This window comes from Leptopilina boulardi, unplaced genomic scaffold, assembly GCF_019393585.1.
Source record: "Leptopilina boulardi isolate dan_hultmark-lab unplaced genomic scaffold, ZJU_Lbou_2.1 LbouV2_392, whole genome shotgun sequence".
NCBI classification, from domain to species: domain Eukaryota; kingdom Metazoa; phylum Arthropoda; class Insecta; order Hymenoptera; family Figitidae; genus Leptopilina; species Leptopilina boulardi.
In genome coordinates this window covers 4,473,664-4,496,308 of record NW_026137965.1, presented here as the reverse complement: position 1 = coordinate 4,496,308, position 22,645 = coordinate 4,473,664, and the positions used below count along the sequence as shown (strand labels likewise).

General features: G+C 24.6%; 1 protein-coding gene across 5 annotated transcripts in view; it reads left to right on the top strand.

The window, feature by feature from the left end:
- The window catches only part of LOC127288568 (myb-like protein K), a 39,270-nt gene extending 17,857 nt beyond the window's left edge, over window positions 1–21,413 (top strand). For all 5 annotated transcript variants that reach the window (XM_051316098.1, XM_051316097.1, XM_051316096.1 and 2 more), the window contains 3 exons: window positions 17,377–17,787; window positions 17,881–19,133; window positions 20,832–21,413. In XM_051316098.1, the coding sequence (XP_051172055.1) occupies window positions 17,377–17,787; window positions 17,881–19,133; window positions 20,832–21,162 (1,995 nt within the window). In that variant the 3' untranslated portion in view covers window positions 21,163–21,413. The remainder of the gene's footprint in view (window positions 1–17,376; window positions 17,788–17,880; window positions 19,134–20,831) is intronic.
- Window positions 21,414–22,645: the final 1,232 nt, after the last annotated feature.

Sequence of the window (22,645 nt, the reverse complement as noted above, 5' to 3'; positions counted from 1 at the left end):
GCGCGCAAGCGCGTCAAATTGAGTATTTAATTGTTTGTTATAAAGAAATTAAAGATTAATATTATCAATAATAATTTAATTTATTAGAATATTATTACATATTAAATGATAATAATGAAAATTATATGTTTACAGGCCTCGGATTATACGACTTTTTTCAAAAATACGACTTTTACCGACTTATTTTAATAAAATGCGACTTTTTTTTTACATTTGAAAAAAATGTAAATAAAATACATTTTTTTAGTATAAAATTTAGGTCTTCTTCAGATCTTCTTCAATTTAATTATTTAACAAATTTTGAACTAAAATGATTCTTCACTAAATTTATTATTTTTAATAATTAAATGAAATACATCACAAATTCAATTATATCAAAATTATTTTTCAATTAAAATTTTTAATGAAATTTAACAACCCGTGTGGAAAAAGCCACGATCTTGCCCTCAAGAGTTCGGGGCCCCCGGCGGGGGCCCATGAGGGCTGATCCATATGGCGAATCCATGAGGGGCACCGTAGGGGCCCCGCATGGATCGCCCTCATGATCGATTAGCAAAATTTTCTAAGTCCAAAAATCAAATATTTTTTTATCACCAAAAAATTAATGTTTATAATGATTCACAACAATGAAAAACGCGTTTTTAATTAAAATATATTTTCACTTTTTTTGAAAATAACACTCACACTTATGGCGAATCCATGAGGGGCACCATAGGGGCCCCGCATGGATCGCCCTCATGATCGATTAGCAAAATTTTCTAAGTCCAAAATTCAAATATTTTTTTATCACCAAAAAATTAATGTTTATAATGATTCAGAACCACGAAAAACGCGTTTTTAATAAAAATATATTTACACTTTTTTGAAAATAACACTCACACTTATGGCAAAATAGATGAGGGCCATCGTAGGGGCCCGCATGGATCGCCTTCATGATCGATTAGCAAAATTTTCTAAGTCCAAAATTCAAATATTTTTTCGTCAACAAAAAATGAATGTTTCCAATGATTCAATACAACGAAAAACGCGTTTTTAATAAAAATATATTTACACTTTTTTGAAAATTCGCCTGAGATGATTCATGATAATAATCATAAAGCATATAATTAATTATATTTTATAAATTGCATTTGATTGGAAAATGTAATTTAATATCTTAACTTTAACTAAATGATGTTAAGCACTTTTCTTTGTTAGGTATTTTTGAAGTTTAAATAGCATCAAGAAGTTAGCATTCGTTTTGAAGTAGCGTGCGTAGCGTAGTTGGTAAAGCGTTAGACTCATAGTCCGTAGGTCGTAGGTTCGATTCCCCCCATGCGTTAGATTTATTTATTTCTCAGGTTTGCGTTTAATCATTAATTCTATGTATGAATTAATTGAGAAATGAAAATATCCATTAATAGTATGCATAAATTACATATTTTTTAATTTTTTAATTAATTAATTTATTATTACTTTTAATTATATCTGACAATTAATTAATTAGAACGTTAATTAATAAATTCAATTTGAGTAAGAATTTAATTTAAAATTGAATAATTATTAAATAAATATGTTATTTATTCATAACTTAAGCTTATTTATTATTAATTAACTTTTATTATTAATATTATTGATTAAAAAACATTATGGCAAACTTGAGGGCAAGATGAGGGCAAACGTGAGGGCCCATAAGGGCGCCCGTAGGGGCACCCTCATGGATCGCCCATGCGGGCGCCCTCATCGATGAGCATGTCGTTTCCATGAGGGGCCCCTATGGATCATCCATATGCGGCCTTCATGGCATGAGGGCGATCCATAAGGGCCCCCGCTGGGGGCCCACATCACTTTTCCACACGGGAATAATTGTTTATAATTTAAAAAAAATATATCACAATAAAATTGAATTATTTTTTAAAAATTACAATTCAAAAGAAACTAAAATTCAATTATTACCCGAAATTTTAATTCAAAATCAATTAAAAATCTAATAATTATCCAAAATTTTCAATTTAAAATTTAATTATTTACCAAGTTTTCAATTTAAAATGAAATAAAATTCGATTATTTTCTAAAATTTCTATTCAAAATTAATTATCCAAATTTTTAATCAAAAATGAACTTCAATTAAATTATTATCCAAAATTTCAATTCAAATTCAATTATTTCCCAAATTTAAAATCAAATATAATTAAATTATTCTCAAAAATTTGAATTCTAAATTAATTGAATTTTCAATAATTTGAATTTAAAAGCATCTAAAATTTAATTATTTCTAAAATTTTCCATCGAAAAATTTTTTTTTTTTTATAATTTAATAATTTCAATTATAACTCTAAGGAAATTCAATTATTTTTAACTATTTTAATAATATTCTTTGAAAATTCAACTATCTGAAATCATTTTTCAATTAATTATTTAAATTTTCAATCATAAATGAACTTAAATTAAATTATTATCCAAAATTTCAATTCAAATTCAATTATTTCTTAAAATTTTCAATTCAAAATGAACTGAAATTCAATTATTTTCCAAATTTAAAATCAAATAAAATTTAATTATTCTCAAAGATTTGAATTTAAAATTATTGAATTTTCAATAACTTGAATTTAAAAGCATCTAAAATTTAATTATTTCTAAAATTTTCCATCGAAAAATTTTTTTTGTTGAAATTTAATAATTTCAATTATAACTCTAAGGAAATTCAATTCTTTTTAACTGTTTTAATAATATTTTTTGAAAATTCAACTATCTGAAACCATTTTTCAATTAAAAATGATTTTCAAATTATTGTATTTTGTCTGCATTTTCTAATAAATTTTTAGTGAAATCATCTGAAATTTAAATTAAAAATCACTTAAAGTTTCAATTAATTTCAAAAATCTCAATTTTAAATCTTTGAAAATTCAATTAAATTTAAAAAATGTTTTCCAAAAATTGTTTGATAAATTATTTTTAGTTCTGTAAAATTTAATAATTGTTTAAAAATTAACAATATCTTTTGAAATTTTATTGTTTCTAAAAATTTCAACTTTAACCCTTCTAAAAGGATTATTATTGAAAAAAAATTTTTTATTTAAAAATCTGTAAAATAAAAAACAAATCCACTTTTTTTTTTAAATATAAATCGACTAAAACGACTTTTTGTGTCTTTAAGTTGATTCGAGGCCTGTGTTTTTATAATTAATATTTAATAGGTATTCGTTGACCCCTGGTACCTTAAAAATTAATTTTTTTCAAATTACTATCTTGTACGAAATTTCCTGCTGCATCTTTTTTCTCATCATAAATTTTTTGTATTTGTATACAATTTTTGATTCAATATACAACTTTAAAAAAAATTTCGTTGGTAAACGTTGTGTACTTCAGCTTCGTGAATTAAATTTTCGAATTTGGAATTTTAAAGAAACTTATTCCGAAATTTGGAAACAAAATTATACAACTTTGGCAAAAATGAGAAAAAGAATAATTGTCAAAATTTGACACGTCATAAGATTACTATTCAAAAAAACACGTGAAATCAGAAAAGGCCAACTTCAAGTTAGGACAGAAGGACAGACCAAGCATTTTATTATTATATACATAATTATTTATTTAATATATATGAAATTCTATTTCACGGAATATATATATTTTCAAATTTCTATTTTTATAAGAATTTTTACTAAACAGATTCACATTCGGACTTTGGATATTATTTTTTGGTCCATTGAAATCCGATATATTTGGGTTCTTTTGTATTTATTCGAATTTAGTTTAAAAAAATACTTAAAATTCGGTTTAATAAAAATTCTACTTTATAAAATTCGATCCTCTGAAATTTTTTTTTTTATTTTTTAATTAATTTTTTAAAAATTATAATTAAATATATTTAAAAACTAAAATAATAAATACTTAATTACTTGGAAGAAAAGAAAATTACAATTTCTATCAGTAAATTTTGACAATAGAATTGAAATTTCCAAATTGAAATTCTTGAGAAAATTTCGTTGTATGTAAAATAAAACACGTTGGAATAGGTTAAAGGGGGTTTTCACGTGAATGTTTGTTTAATTAATTAACTGACGTTGAGAATGGATAATAGTAAATTGAAGAAAATGAAAAGGGAGAAATTTTGCCAACTTGGCAACGTTGTTGTCGTCTATAATTCTTGCGATTTCTTTATATATATACAGTGGTATTAAGAGGCAAGTTCACGAACGTGCATCCTCGACATACTCATTGGGAGTGAAAGTGCTATGGGCCCAAGTTTCTGACCCCTTCTATATAAACTCTTCCCTGCCCTCCCTCCTTTTTTTTGAGACGCCCTCGCGACTTTATATATACTTACTAAACTCCTTTGATGATGTGCATATAAGTTATATGGAAGCTATTGCAAAAGTAAAAGATCCGACGAGAGTCATCCGATAAAATGCACACTATACAATCGTGAGGTCATTTTGATCGTGAATCTTTTCTCGTTAACTATCTTTCGAAAATCAAATCCTATATAGCTTCAAATGAATATTGAGGCTATTGATCATCTAGATTATGTCAATAATCATTAATGTGAAAAGTATATATTGAAGTTGTGTTTTGTATTTTCACTTTATGTGGGAAAATGTAGAAATTAAAATTTTTTGTATTATAGAAAAAAATTAGAAGGGAAAAATTTGAAATCCTTCTTCAATCAAATTAATTATGAATTCGTTTATAATTAATTGTTTCTCTAAAAATTTTGACTTAATGATATTTTTTTGTATTAAAGAATATAGAATTATTAATGCTAATGACATTTATATAAATTATTATTTATAATCAATTTTAATTTTTTTTAATAATTAAAAAAAATTAATTTGAATTTACTGCTCGAATCAAAAAATTCAGATTAAAAATTTGCATTGACAAAAAAGAAAGATAGAATTTGAAAAAAATCATTACTTTCTTTATATAAATGAAAGTTGTTTTTTTTTTCATTATTTTTTAATTGAATACTTTGTAATAGCTCATTGTCAGTGAAATACTTTTTTTTTAGTTTTGTTTTTGTTTCTTTTTTTTTTCTTTATTATTATTATTACATATTATAATTTTCACTTTGGAGACTTTTTTGGATTTTTATTTCAAGGCTTTGTTTTTTGTCTTATTTTTCTTTTACTCACAATTATATAATTTTAATACGGGAAACTATTTTGTAATCAAATAATTTTAACTAAACTTCAATGAAAAGTAAAAACAATTTTTTTTCTATTAAAGTTGGAATTTTTTTTTCATTAATTTATTAATATTGAATTTTAAATTGAATATTTTGATTAATTTTGTCTTATTTTTTCTTATAGTTAATTAATGATTATTAATTTATTAATTATTTAGTATATTAATTCTTATAATTTAAATTTTAATTAATTTTACATATAAATAATTTTTTCTATATAGATAATTAAATAAAATTTATTTTATTTTTTTATCTATAATTTTAAGTAATTAGCAACTTTATAGTTATTATTGGTCAAAGAAATCGCGCGTTGCAATTTGATTCACAATGTACACAGGAAATATAAGATTGAAGACATCGTAATTAGAGCTTAACTCCTCACTCTGATTCCTATCGCGTGAGAATCGATTTTTTTTTTTTACTTTTGTCAGCTTCCTTCTTATACTAATTATTTAAATGTAAATACATACCAATTAATGGAATCAATTTTAACACGATGTAAGCGTTAAATATATACAAAAACGATTCATTCAGTATTATCGACACGAAGAACAAACATTTATCAATCAAAATTTTGAATTATTTTACTATTTTTAATTTTCATCAAAATTTTTATTTTTTCACTTTGTTAACAATAATTATTGTCAAATTATCTATTTAAGAAGTAAAAATAAAAATTATTATTCTTAATTTTAATTTTTAATAAAGATGTACAAGTTTTTTGGTTCTTTGAAAATTCTAATAAATATTTTAAATTTTGCAAAAAAAAAATAATTTTTTCAAATTTTCATTCTTTAAATATTATTTAAAATATTTTTTTATCATCTTCTCTTTAAAATGCTTTATGAATTGAAAACTCCTTATACAATTTGCGGTAATTTTATGTCAGTAAAGAATGTTAATTATCCGCTAATTAACATTAATCAATCTTTTGGTAAAATATATATATGCACTTGCATATAATACTTTCGAAGAATTTTCTGATTGTCTTTCAAAAACATAATTTATTCTCTTCTGTTTTAGCGAAAGTAAATATATATGTTTAGGAGGTCTATATTAGGGGATAAAGGAAATAACAATGGAATTTGTCGAAGACAATTTTACCAAAGAGTTTTATAACACATTAGTTTTATCTCTTCTCCATCTATTGTCCTGCCTCTTTCGATTGATTGCCGTCGACTGTAAACCATAGATTTTGCTTTTATTGACATTTCATGTTTCTCTCATATAGATTTATACTTTGCCTTCAAATGAAACAAGTAATTCATCAAATCTTGATATTTTGAACTTTACATTACGCGAATACCTCAGCATTACAATTTTCTCACTATCTGTTTATCGAATTATTATTATTTCAATGATTAAATTATTATCAATTAATTAATCAAAATTTACAAATAATATTTATTCTTTCAATAAATGAATTAAAAAATTTATTTATTTCGTCCAATTTTCATTCGACAAAATTAGTAAATTAGTAATCAGAATTATCATTTAATTAGAATTTTCAGTAAGCTGAATTCTTATTTTGCACTAAATTTTCTTGTTAATAATAAAATTTTGATTTAATCTATAATTATTATTTAACAAAAATTAACCAAATTTTTTACCAAATAAAATTTTGTTTTATATTTTTTGAAATTTGAGAAGAATTTTTTCTAAATTAAAACGAAGAAAAATTTATTTAATAATTGAGTGTATAATTAAAACTATTTCATTGAATAATTAAAAGTATTTTCAATTATTTAATTAAGTTGTTAAAACAATTTTCAATTATTTAATTAAATTATTTTACGATAATAATTTTTGAAGATAATTTTAATTATATTCGATTAAATAATTTCCAATAAATTCAATTATTTGTTTGGAGTAATTTTATATATTTTCAATTATTTGATTCAATATTTGAAGATAATTGATTTAAACTTTTTTTATTTAATTTTTAATATATAATTTTAATTATTTAATTAAGTAATGGAATTTTCAATTAAAAATCCGGCTAAATGTTAATATTGATAATTGAAATTCCAATTCAATCATAATTCTAATAAATAAAAATTCATAATTAAATCAAAATTTTCTTAAATGAAAGATAAATAAAAATATTTATTATTTAATTATTTAATTTATTAATATTTATTTAATATAATAATAATAATAATATATTTATTTTTATTTATTATTTTATTATTTACTTTATTATTTATTTAGGTAATTTATTTAATTATGTATTTATTAACTCAATTTTAATTCGATTTTTGTTAAATATAAATTATATGAAAATTCAATGATCTAATATAAAAAAAGTTCTAAATTTCTAAAAATAAAAATTCGATTCAACAAAAATTAATTTAAATAGAATTTAATTTGATTTAAATTTAATTTAAATTATTAAAATAATATATTATTATTTAAATTAAAATTAAAATTTAATTTAATTCGAATTTGAAAAAAAATTCGGTTAAATAAAAATTCTAAATAAAAATCCAATTCTTTATATTTGAATTTTAAAAGACTGATGGGAAATTCATTCTCATGCAATATATTCGTTTAAAGAAACATTTATCCGCATCTTATTTCGATTGATTTCCAGTTTTCCGTTTAAAATTCCATATCCATATAAGAAATAAATACTTGAAATGTGCGGAAATTATATCAGTTTTGATTTTGAGATCGAGATCGCGGATATATAACGTTTAGAAGAAGAGAGTCGTGATCATCACTCTCGTAAATGTCAGATAACTTTTGCCATCAGTGAGTCATTATTCCGTTGGGAGAAAAGAACAGTTTGATCGTTGTTTATAGAAAATGCAGTAGCTCCTCTTTTATATCGGCAACGTGAAATCGAATGTTGCTTATATATACGCACAAACACAAATTCACTTTCGCAAAATGCTTTTGCACGATTATATTCGTCATGGATCACTTGATATAGGCATCGTCTTCTTTTTCCATTTCAATGCGCTGATACACACGCGGTTGATGTTCAAGATTTCTATGATTTTCTGTGTGAGAATTTTTTTCACACATTTAAAATAACTTCTTCTCCACTTATCCTTTTCTTAGGTTTTTTTCCTTTTTTTTTTGTATCGAGACGCGCACAGATTGAATAGATTTTAGAAATGTTTTGATAGAAAAGTAAATGTATATATTTTAAATTAATGAAAAAAATAGTAAATAGAAATTTCCAAGTTGATTTTTTTATATATAAAATCATTTTATTTATATTTTTGTTTCCATTTTGAAAGTTTTGGAAAAAAAATGATATTTAGTTAAATCTTTTGTTAAATAATGATTTTTGTAATATTTTGATAAATATTTCAATTTGAGAGCTGAAAAAAAAAATCATTGACAAAAGAATTTTACACATTTTTTTCTTTAAAAAAAATTCTTTAAGAAATTATTTAAAATTAATTTTTATATTTTTCATTTAAAAATCATTTTTTATTTTGAAATTATGTGACAATCACCATTCTCGGTAAGAGGCGAGTCATATATATATTGTTTTCTTTTGTATAATAAAAATGTAAATCACATGACTTAAAAGACAATATGAAATATCGATGTTTGAATATTTATAGTAATCGTAAAATTTTGCCCTTTAAAGAACTCGTAAAAAGAATACCGATACAATATCTTAACGGGAAGAATATTTATGATTCAGTTTTGTAACATTGTCGAGGTGTCGAAAAAAAAATTACTTCTCCTTTTATTTCTTATTTTATTATTCGATATATGTTACAAATTTATGCATTTGAAATAAAAATATTTTATAAATTAAAAAAAAAAGAATTTTCTAAATTACTAATCAATAAAATTAATTAGCTGCTTATTATTCTCGATTCAGATCAGCGATATTCAAAATCAGCACACAAATTAAGGTGAAAGTAACGCGATAAAAATATTCTAATTTTAATAAATATTATTCATTGTAATTAACACCAAATCATTATTTTCTTGGAATACTTTCATCATTAAAAAAAAAATAAATAATTTCGAAAACAATTTTTCGCAGAAATAAAAAAAAAAAATTAATTGTGACTATTTAAAAAATGCAAATAGTTTCCGGTTATATAGCATATATATAAAGACGATGAAATGTAAATTTTCGATTGTAAAAGATCGTAAATGTTCTCTCTATGTCAACAGTCTTGGTAGGTCCATAAATATTCAAAACAAATCGTGAAAGACGCGCAATGACAGTCGCGGAAAATGTGAATAATTAACCGTCATTATAGAAAAGTAGTAAACGCGACATTTAAGAGATATATGTAAAAAGGGGCGAATTTTTTTTTAAATTCCTTTCGCGGGGGGAATACTTTTATTTTCTTTTTTTTTGACGAAGATCCTGGGACACGCCTGGGGCTGTGATGAGAGTATTTCGAAACTTTCTAAAATCATTTTATATATATATATATATGTATGGTATATAATGTTGAGTAGAGACATAAGATATATTTTATTTGTATGAGTGCGGTTGGTCCAGTACTCAGCATCATCAGATGAGTGCGTTTGAGTGCGCGAAGACTCGAAATGTGTCATTAATTTTCCGGAGTGGCATTACACACATGTGTATAAATGTGTTTGTGATGAAGCCACAGGTGTGATGCACGAAAGAAATTCCAGCAGGTTCATCACTGCCTCCCGTCTGGGTTTCACTTTTAAAAAGTTATCGTCTGAATTTCAAGAATATAATATTGTCACATTCACTGACACACTTTTCACATGTATATATATAGTTTTCGTCTCGTTTTCGCGCAAATTGCAAAACTTTTTCATTTATTGGTTCCGGAATTTCTGAAAGTAATTGGCGAAAATTCGATATTTTTGAATTATCATTATTATACAACTATTTTTATATTTGAAACTATTTTTTTTATTTTTAACTAATTTTTCTTTTAACCATGTTACATTTTTTTACATTTGATTGAGTAATTTAATTTTAGTAACTAAAGAAAATTACAATTATTAAATTAAAAAATGAATTCAATAATTAAAAAATAATTGCAATTATTATGGAGTAATTTAAGATTTTTCAATTATTTTATTCAATACTAGCAAAATTAAAAGCGCGCCAAATTGAGTATTTAATTATTTGTTATAAAGAAATTAAAGATTATTATTATTAATAAGAATTTAATTTATTAGAATATTATTACATATTAAATGATAATAATGAAAATTATATGTTTACAGGCCTCGGATTATGCGACTTTTTCCGACTATTTTTTTCAAAAATACGACTTTTATCGACTTATTTTAATAAAATGCGACATTTTTTTTACATTTGAAAAAAAATGTAAATAAAATACATTTTTTTAGTATAAAATGTAGATCTTCTTCAGATCTTCTTCAGTTCAATTATTTAACAAATTTTGAACTAAAATGATTCTTCACTAAATTAATTATTTTTAATAATTTTAATTAAATACATCACAAATTCAATTATATCAAAATTATTTTTCAATTAAAATTTTTAAGAAATTTAACAATTGTTTATAATTTAAAAAAAAATATCACAATAAAGTTGAATAATTTTTTAACAATATCAATTCAAAATAAATTAAAATTCAATTATTACCCGAAATTTTAATTCAAAATCAATTAAAATTCAATAATTATCAAAAATTTTTAATTTAAAATTTAATTATTTACCAAGTTTTCAATTTAAAATGAAATAAAATTCAATTATTTTCTAAAATTTCTATTCAAAATTAATTATCCAAATTTTCAATCAAAAATGAACTTAAATTAAATTATTATCCTAAATTTCAATTAAAATTCAATTATTTCCCAAAATTTTCAATTCAAAATGAACTGAAATTCAATTATTTTCTAAATTTAAAATCAAATAAAATTTCATTATTCTCAAAAAATTGAATTCAAAATTAATTGAATTTTCAATAATTTGAATTTAAAGCATCTAAAATTTAATTATTTCTAAAATTTTCCATCGAAATTTTTTTTTTTTTAATTTAATAATTTTAATTACAACTCTAAAGAAATTCAATTATTTTTAACTATTTTAATAATATTCTTTGAAAATTCAACTATCTGAAACTATTTTTCAATTAAAAATGATTTTCAAATTATTGTATTTTGTCTGCATTTTCTAATAAATTTTTAGTGAAATCATCTGAAATTTAAATTAAAAATCACTTAAAGTTTCAATTAATTTCAAAAATCTCAATTTTAAATCTTTGAAAATTCAATTAAATTTAAAAAATGTTTTCCAAAACTTGTTTGATAAATTATTTTTAGTTCTGTAAAATTTAATAAAACTGTTTGAAAATTAACAATATCTTTTGAAATTTAATTATTTCTAAAAATTTCAACTTTAACCCTTCGAAAAGGATTATTATTTAAAAAAAATTTTTATTTAAAAATCTGTAAAATATTTTTGTTAAAATAAAAGACAAATCCACTTTTTTTTGGAATATAAATCGACTAAAACGACTTTTTTGTGTCTTTAAGTTTATTCGAGGCCTGTGTTTTTATAATTAATATTTAATAGGTATTCGTTGGTCCCTGGTACCTTAAAAATTAATTTTTTTCAAATTACTATCTTGTACGAAATTTCCTGGTGCATCTTTTTTCTCATCATAAATTTTTTGTATTTGTATACAATTTTTGAATCAATATACAACTTTAAAAAAAATTTCGTTGGTAAACGTTTTGTGTACTTCAGCTTCGTGAATTGAATTTTCGAATTTGGAATTTTAAAGAAACTTATTCCGAAATTTGAAAACACAATTATACAACTTTGGCAAAAATGAGAAAAAGAATTGTCAAAATTTGACACGTCATAAGATTACTATTCAAAAAAACACGTGAAATCCGAAAAGGCCAACTTCAAGTTAGGACAGAAGGACAGAACAAGCATTTTATTATTATATAATAATAATTTGAAGATAATTTCAATTATTATTTGATGCACTATTTAAAATTGTTTCGATTTAATATTTGAAAATAATTTTAATTATTTTTGAGTAATTCAATTTCAGTAACTAATGAGAATTTCATTTTTTTTTTATTAACTATTATTAATTATTTCATTGACTAATTGAAATTATTCTCAGCTATTTAGTTTAAAATTTGAAGATTGTAATTTAAATTATTTTACTAAATTATTTGGCGATAATTTCCATAATTTGTTAAAGTATTTATAGATGAAATTTTAAATATTCGTTTTAAGTTACTGAATATAATTTCGATTATTTAATTAAATAATTCAAAATAATTTTAATTATTTCATTGAATAATTAAAAATGTTAATTATTTGTAATTGAATAATTCCAGATAAAATTGTTGAAATAATAAAAATAAAAATTTTATTTTTCAGATAGAAAAAAAAGACAAAACGTTTGCCCAATATGACAATTAGAATTAATTTCCATAAATTAGATTCGAAAAAAGAAAAATTTTTGAGAAAAGGAAAATTGCAAAATTTTGTTGAAACATCTACATTTTTACTGAATTTAAGCGCTAAAAGATAAAATATAACGACTTCCTAGTCGTAGAAAAGTGGAGGAAAAAAATGTTCTCTTTTGCGGTATGTATGTATATATGTGTGTGTGATTTTTCCGGAAAAGAAATGATGTGGAGATAGATCTTTTGTTTACTCGCGTATATAAGCGGGCGCCAAGGGTGCGGCTATATGAGCGTGCCAGTGGCTTTCTTTGTAAATGTCAGAGCTAAGGATTTTCTCCTTGGTGAATTTACTTGGATAGTTTATTTTCCCTACTTGAACGATCTTCTCTCCTTGTGGTCTCTCTCACTCCGCGGCGTGGGAAGAACATTCTGTCATGCTAATCAAGACGCTTCTGTCGGGATGTGAGGCAATAACTATATACTATATAAAACATGCAACCACTTGTCGTCAAGTGGAACTTCATATATATATATATATATATATATATATATATATATATATATATATATATATATATATATATATATATATATCCTTTAAACGCTCTTTAAGAAGTGTTGACAAAAGTCCATTGCAATTATCCACATCATTCAAGGTGTTAATTACATCGTTTCGTTTCAATTTTATTATATATATATATATATATATATATATATATACTAGAGGGGCTACGCCCCCCTGCGCGCTTCGCGCGCCAACCCCCCTATTTTTGGCGGGAAATACAGAGAGAGATGAGGGAAGGGGGAAGGACTTGCGGCTATATTCAGACCCTTGAAACGAACATAACCTCAAAATTTAGGTCATTTTTGATGGAGGAGGTGAAATGAGAGGAGGGAGGGGGACTTGCGGCTATATTCACAGCCTTGAAACGAACATAACCTCAAAATTAGGTCATTTCTGGCGGGGGAGGGGACTTGCGGCTATATTCAGAGTCTTGAAACGAACATAACCTCAAAATTTAGGTCATTTTTGACGGAGGAGGGGAAATGAGAGGAGGGAGGCGAACTTGCGGCAAAATTCAGAGCCTTGAAACGAACATAACCTCAAAATTTAGGAGGGGGGACTCCCCCCTCCTAGGTCAAGAATTCTTGAAACAGCGGCGGCGGCGGAGGCGGCGGCGGCGATATCTTTTTGTAATATATATATATATATATATATATATCAAACGCCTCGGGTCAAATTTTGTTTACAGTAATTACAATCTTCATTTTAAGAGTTACTTTTTAATGCGAAACTTAATTTACATTTTTCGGAAAAATTAAATTTCAAAGTTCAAGTAATAAAAAAAGGTTTAATATTTATTTTCAAGAAAATTAGTTTATATAATAAATTTTGAAGAAAATTAAATAATTTAATTAAATTTTGCTTTTTTATGGAAAAAGAGCAATTTCCTTTTTTTTAAAAAAAATTCTCATGAGAATATTAAATTTTAAAAAATATACTGTTGCATTTAATCTAATTAATATGTCGTGTTTCCATCAAGTCGCGCGCATTTTCCTCGCGTGAAAAGTGACGTTTTACATGAATCTTTGACTTTTGAATGCATAGCTCAATAAAAATTTTTATTTACTTCGATTATATATTATATACAAATACGACATTATAAACTCGCGAATTCGTTTAATCTATCGTTTTACGATTAATTTCTCTGAATAAGCGATGAAAGTTCACGTGTGTGTATATATATATATATATATTATAAGACACACAAGATTTGTAGAAACGTGTGTGAACCACTTCACCTATAAATAGGCGGGGTCATATAAAGAATAATTAAAAAAAAAAAATTAAAAAATTACTTTATTAAATTTTCTTGTTTTATTTCCTCTTCGTCGAGTATTTAAAAGCACTTTCTAATATCATTTCTATTATTTTATTTTTTTTTTTTATAGCAATTATTAAAAGCAATTTGTTTAATAGATCAAATATTTGTAATTTATAACTATTTGTAGAATGATAATTGTTATTTTTCAAGAAAAAAAAAAACCACAAACATGAAAAAACTATAATTGACGTCAATAATCATACGAGAGTGAAATTAGAGAATAAAACACGCGAGGAACGTATAAATTATTGTCACACGCTTTTAAAACAATTATCCGTTACGTGACAAATTTCCTCTATAAAATTGTAGAGAATGTTTTTTTAAAAAAAAGAGATTAAAATTATTTAGTAAAAAAAAATCAGAAGTAAATTTTACTTCCGGGAAAAATTTGAGAAAAAAAAGGAAAATTTATGCAAATTTCGATATAGAAATGAATTGATTTTTGTTTTTTGACAAGGCAATAAATAATATTGTTATAAATTTTTGAATATCATTAATTATTTTTTTTTTAAATCTGGAAAGTTTGCATTAATTAACCAATGTACAATGACTTGGTGTAAAAGATCATCGAGTTTCTTTTGCACATAATTCATTCGAGTAGATTTTTCTGTCCTTTTTCCCGTGAGACTATGAATGTCTTGTTTACTTCCGCGTGAACACGCATTCGAAGCATCCTTCGTAATACTTGGTTTTTGTATATATATCCTTATAGTAAAAGCCTCCGCATAAATTTTAAATTAAATTTAAATTTATCAAAATAAATTGCTAGTTATTTAGTTTAATTTTAGAATTTCTTAAAGGAATCTATTTTTTTTATATAATCTAAATAGAAAATTATTTATAGTAAAACTGATAATTTCCGAATTTTCTATAATTCAATTAAATTTAGATATTTTAATATCAATTTTTAAATTTATTTCTTTCTTTTTTTTTATTTTTTTACATTTTAAATATATTTAAGAAAAATTATAAATAATCGAATTAATTTATTATTAATGATTTTTCATGTATAATTTACTTTTGATTTTTTTTTACAATTTTTTCAATATTTTTAATGAAAAAAAAAATGATAAAAAATCAAATTAATTTATTAACTGAATCTTTTTTTAATTGTTAAGAGGAAATAAAATTTTTTTTAAACTCTAATTTATTGGGCCCTATTTTGAGACAGTTTTAGTCGTTCATTAATCATAATGAAAGAAGAAAGAGAAGTTGAAAAAATAATTGAAAGCCTAGATTTCAGGAGCGAAAACCAATTTGAATAACAAATTGCTCTTTGCCATATTTAGGATGACAGAAGTTTTCATTAGTAGACAATGCTCATGTTTAGTTGGGATACAAAATGAAAACATTTGTCTCTGACGCGCCTTTATCTGTTCAACAGGTAGTCCTTCTAACGTTTCATTGTGAAAAGAAACAAATTTCAATCAGCCTCCCAACCACACATACACATATATATGTACTTCTTATAACGACACAGTAATTCTACTTGCATTTCTATTACGTATTCAAATACCTTTTATAAATGGATCTTTCATTCAAATTCCTTCAATTCAATCAAAAGAGAATCTCTCAATGTAGATTTAATAAACAATTTTGCCTTTTGAAAACCATTTCCTCTCCATATACGAAAACCTTTTGCAATAATCCGTTTCAAAATTGTATGAATGGAAAAAATAAAAAAAAAAAATTTTTTTTTTAATAATGAAAACTAATTTTTTTATTTTAACTGTTTCATAATCATTTCCTTCTTATTAGATGACTTTTGGAAAATTTATTTATTGAATAAAAAAAAAATTATCTTTTTTGAAATTGTGAAAAAGATATTTTAATCTTATATTATTTTTTAAAATAAAATAAACAGACCAGAAGCTAATTTGAATAAAAAACTAATAGAGTATTTTTTTTCCATTCGTAAATTCTGATTAAACGTTATGTATCGATTTTACAAATAACAGTTTACGAATAAGAAAATTAATAATACTCGAGAATTTTCGATGAGGAAATTGAGGATTGATTTTGCAAGAAAAAAAAGTAAAATAAGTATGAAAATCGAACAAAATTGGTGAGAAAGTGGTCCTTATATACAAATCCAGAGGAAGATGATATGTTCTGCGTAAAATTTTTATAGGGGGATTATTATGTAAAAACGTATATATATATATATATAAACTCCCGCTCATAATAAACGTTGAATTGTTGAGAGAGGAATGAGGCACGTAGTTGTTTCATGTTTGTCGTGCTTTTTAGAAGGAGAAAATCACCTCAGGCATGTATATCTTCTTATAACGTTATGCTCAAATGAATGGACCTTTGCCTTATAAATTTATCTCTCCTTTACTTTATTATACAAATATACACAGATTTCAGTTTTCAAATGTCCACAAAATAAGAAATGATCATCGATTTTAATCTCTCTTGTTAACAAACTCCGAAAAAAAGTCACAATGTGATTAGATACAGTAAAAGTGATTTTATCATTCCATGGAAATTATAAAACATCTTTTGATGTTCATTTACTGTTTCGTAATTTATATTTTTGAAGCTAAAAAAAAAATTATTTTCGTGATTCAATTTTCTGAAAAAAAAGTATTGAACTTGATATTAAGAAGCCTGATTTATTTTACGGTGTGTAAAAGCGGTGTTAAAAAGTCGTTGACTCGCGATAGTTATTATTAAAGGAGACAGGAAGAGAACGTCGTTTTGTTGCTAATTTATGCATGTTATTATATATACTTAGAATCTATTATACTCTTTTATCTTCTTCTCAGACACTTGAAAACTCTCTTAACCAATACATCTTTTATTATACCATCCATTAATATCTCATATTTCAGTAATTTTTTTTTTTTCATTAAATTTATATTTTCTTCCTTAATATCTTTTTGCCTCTTTGAAAAATTGACAAATTTACAAATTGAAATTAGAAAATCATTTTTACTTTTTCAGAGATTCGCAGTGATATTTTTCGCCGTGATTATCTCAGTGGCTCGAGCCACTGATGATTTAAAAGCCAAAACATCAATACCTCAGGGAACAGCAACACCACCAGTTAAATTAGATAAAACACTTCGAAGAGCACTTTTAAGAGCTCTCACTGATTTAGAAACAGAATCTGCCGAGCAACATGTCAACAATAATTCCGAGGAAAATCTTCAAATTGACAATGTAAATTCAAAGAAGGAGGAAAAAAATTTTGAAAAATCAACATTTTCCTTTAATCATTTCTCTGGCGATGATGAAATTACCAACGAGGATAAATTACAAAATTCGACATTTATCGAAATTGAAAAATTTGTCTCATCTGATTCGCCCGTTACTCTAAGGACAATTATCGATAAACCGAGACATTTTCTCAAGGTATATTTTTTTTTGTCCGTTTCTAAATAAATTACAAATTTTTTTTTTTAAATTTCAGTTTTGAACTTTCTTTTTTCTATTTTTATCGTTTAGGTAACCAATGCAATTTCTCCTGAGAACTCATCATCATCATCATCGAAAAAGGATCAGACAGAATCGAGAAATTTAAAATCCTCGAGTCCTTCTTCGGCCAACGAAATCGAAACCGTGACTACAAAATCTACAACGGCAACACAATTCAAAGAAACTCTCATAAGGAGCGAAAGTAGTGGTATCGCGGCCGCCAATGCTCTCGTTGCACCAAGACCCACAGCCTCAAGTCCCACGGTGTCACCAGCAACAAATACTTCCTCGAGAATTGCCACTAAATCGACCAAAAACAAAGACGATGACGTTGAGGATGTGAAAATATTTCAAGCACCACTTGTCGCTGCCTTCACAGTTCAACAGGATGAGCGAGGAATTCCCAAAAGTGTCGTTCCAATTTATCGACCATCAGGCGATGGTCAAGCATTAACACTTCAAGAACAATTGGATTTTAAGCAAAAATTACTTGAAAAACAACTCGCCGATCTTCAACAGCAACAAATTCAACAAACACAATTTTTACTACGTCAACAACAGGCCTACGAGGAACAAGTTCGACAGAAACAACAACAAGATATTTACAATCAAGAACAAGCGAGTTTAAAACGTCTTCAGGAACAAACGAGACTCAAACAAATTGAAGAGCAACGGCAAAAACAATTTGAAGAACAACGACAAAAACAATACGAAGAACAGCGACAAAAACAATTCGAAGAACAACGACAGAAACAATTATTCGACGAGCAAAGACAAAAACAATTTGAAGAACACGTTCGTTTGAAACAATTGGAGGAACAACGAATTTATCAACAAAGACTTCAACAGTTGCAACAACAACAACAAAACAATTTTCACCTTCAACAACTTCCTATTGAACAGAACAATGTTTTGTCATTCAAGCAACAGAAGACCAATAATAATAATAATAATGTTCGTCTTCAGCCAAGCATTGGATTGGAATTACCACAAAATATTCCGGCAATTCCATTTCAGTTTCAATTTCAAGATCAATTGCGTGCACAACAACACAGGCAACAGCAACAATTTCATCAGCAGCAAAATTTTCATCAACAGTTCCCGCAACAGCAACAGCAGCAACAACTTCCACCGAAACAACAACCGCCACAGAAAATTCAACAACAAACATTTGCTCCCTTCTCTTCTGATTTTCAGCCACCTATAGTTCCACCCACGAGATTTAATCGACAGGAGGCATTTGCATCAGTCGGAAATTTTGGATTCAATAACATTAACAATGGGTATGCTATTTTTTGAAAATAATAAATTTAAATTAATTTTTTAATTCATCATTGAGTAATAAAAAAATTATTGTATTTAATTTATAAAATTATTTTTAAAAAAATATTATAGATCAAAAATTGCCTAAAATACTTTTTTTTAAAAAAAATTGTTATTAATTTAAAATTTATTAAATAGGGTTGTTGGATAATTAAAAAATTTTTTTTTTAAATTCTACACAAGTAAATTGCACACCGTGAAACTCTACACCCGTTTATTATTTAAATATAAAAGTAATTTTAATAAATTCCACAGAATTAAATTGCACACTGTTAAATTCTACACAAATTTTTTTTAAAAATGACGTTGACAGTAACGAATTTTATTGTGTGGGAAAGTAACGGCAATGCATTACAATATTTTAGCAAAAAAATTTGAAAGAAATTAAAAAATAGTTCTATAAATTTGGTAAAAAAATTAGCTTTACGTTAATAAATAAACGCAAATATATATCAAAAAATAATATTCGGATAATGTTATATTAAATTTAACTTAGCTTAATTAAAAAATAATTTTATCAATAATTTAACTGTATAGACTTGAAAATAATCAAATTTTTCTAATAAAAAAATGTGTAGAGTTTAGCGGTTTAAATTTGAATGTGTAGAATTTTACAATAATAATTCCCATTTTTTAAAAAATAAATTTGTGTAGAATTTAATAGTGTGCAATTTAATTCTGTGGAATTTATTAAAATTATTTTTATATTTAAATAATAAACGTGTGTAGAGTTTAACGGTGTGCAATTTAATTGTGTAGAATTTAAAAAAAAATTTTAATTATCCAACAACTAATTAGTGTAGAATTTAACGGTGTTCAATTTAACTGTGTAGAATTTAACAAAATTAATTTTTTTTTATTATATAAACGTGTGTAGAGTTTAATAGTGCAGAATTTAACAAAATTTATAAATTATTTTGTAGAATTTTACAGTAATAATTTACATTTTTTAAAATAAATTTGTGCAGAATTTAACGGTGTTCAATTTAACTGTGTAGAATTTAACAAAATTAATATTTTTTATTATATAAACGTGTGTAGAATTTAACAGTGCAGAATTTAACACAACTAATAAACTGCGAAGAAATTTATTTTGTAGAATTTAACTGTGTAGAATTTTATAGTAATAATTATCATTTTTTTAAACAAATTTGTACAGAGTTTAATGGTGTTCAATTTAACTGTGTAGAATTTAACAAAATTATTTTTATTTTTAAATATAAACGTGTGTCGACTTTAACGGTGTACAATTTAACTGTATGGAATTTAACGAATTAATTTTTATTTTTAAATATGAATGTGTGTAGAGTTTGTCGGTGTGCAATTTAACTGTGTAGAATTTAACAAATAAATTGTGCAAAATTGAACTTGTGTAGAATACAACATTGTAGAATTTAACGTGTAGAATTTATACGGTGTAGAATCTAAATGTGTAGAACTTGAACCGCCCCGTTTTTTTAATTATCTTACTTAAAATTTTATAAATTAGTATATTGAAAAAAATCTATTAACCAAAATTAATATATTATAATTAAATTAAATAATATTATAATTAAATTAAATAATATTTAATATTAAATTAAATAATGAAATAAATATATTAATATTGATATTAATAAATTTGAAATATTTTTCTAAATTTCGATAATAATTTGCAGATCGCCAAACAGAAATACCTTCAATTTCAATCAAATACAACAGAGACAACCCTCAAGTTTCGATCAATTTAGTCAATTTCGCCAAACAAGACAACCCCTATCGTCAGTGGTAGCAACACCAGCAAAACAAATACAAAATCTCCTCTATCAATCAGGAATTGCAAATGAATTACAAAATGGTATTCAAGGCTTTCCTGGATCGCAGGAAGATTTGAATATTGTGTCGAAAGTTTTGGCATTGAACGTGGGTGCGGTACCATCAACGAACAATCTTCAATTTGATATAAATCAACGAGCCTTGGCTTATAATAGAGCGCCAAGTGTCGCGTGAACTGTTGACTATATAAAAGGTCCTTCAACCTCCATATTATAAGCGATGTTGCTCTTTTGCCAAGTCATGTAAATTGCTATACGAGCTGATGATATTAATAAGGTGAAATCGAGTTCTCTCATTCTCACTCTCTAGAAAACATATATATATATATATATATATATATATATATATATATATATATATATATGTATATTTACTGCTCACGTCGGAGCCACCAATATGCTCATCTTATATGCTAAGAGTATCGTTACGTGCCTCACTACTCACAGATGTCTTTTATGACTTGAGAGGATGTCTTCAGGCTCATCGCGCCGACAACTGTATCCGTGACTGATTAATCGACGGGTTGATGTCTATTGTAGAAAAACGATGACGGCCAACAAGTGTGCTCATGTGATTTGCCCACGGCTATTTTATAACTAAACTGTCAGAAATTGAACTGCTCATTGTCATATGTTTCAGGGTATTATTAATATTATTATTTTTATGCAGTTAAAATAGACTAGCGCGTTACGTCTATAGATTCCTATTGCCACAGGCCTTGGGGTGTCTTCTTTTTTTTTTTTAAATACGATAAAGCCGGTTTTATGTCCTCAAAAAAAAGTGAAAATCACAAATTCAAAAAATTTTGTTTTAAACAATTTTAATTGATTTAAAATTTTTAAATCATTTCAATTATTCGAATTCGTTGAATACAATTTCAATCATTTTATTAATTTTTTTTCCTAGATTATAATTCTTCTTTGTTGATATTAAGAGATAATTTTAATTATTTTATTGATTAATTGAATATATTTAATAATCGAAGATATTTTCAATTGATTAATTAATAATTTTTACTATTTGATACAAAAATTAAAAATATTTAAAATTTTTTGAATAATTTAAAACAGTTTCGATTTTTTAATTCAATATTTACAGATAATTTCAATTATTTAATTTAGTTTCAATTAATTGATTAAATAATTGAAAATATAATTTTAATTTTTTACTAAGTATTTGATAGTATTTTCAAATATTGGATCGAATCATTATTTTTTTTTTTTTTAAGAATTAAAATTATCGACTTTTTGCAATTTTTAATCATAATGTAAAGGAACTTTTTTTTGTTGCTTAATATGTCGTTCCGAGGCCTGTATTACTTAAATCTTCTTATTTTGAATGGAGAAAATTTATTTTAAACTGAGAGGAAAAATAGATTTGCTTTTTTAAAAATAAATTTTTTTTAATCAAAAAACAAAAAATTATAAAGAAATCCGAATGAAAAATAGTGGAAAAAAATTAAAATAAAACAAGTATAAAAGAATCAAATATAAACAAAGTCAAGAAAATTATTTTTAAAAAATAGAAACAAATTCAAGAAAATCAATTGAAAAAATAGAAACAAATTAAATGAAACAAGAATAAAAAAAACAAATTCAAAAAAATCATTTGAAAAAATAGAAACAAATTAAATGAAAAAATTACAAGAGAATCAATT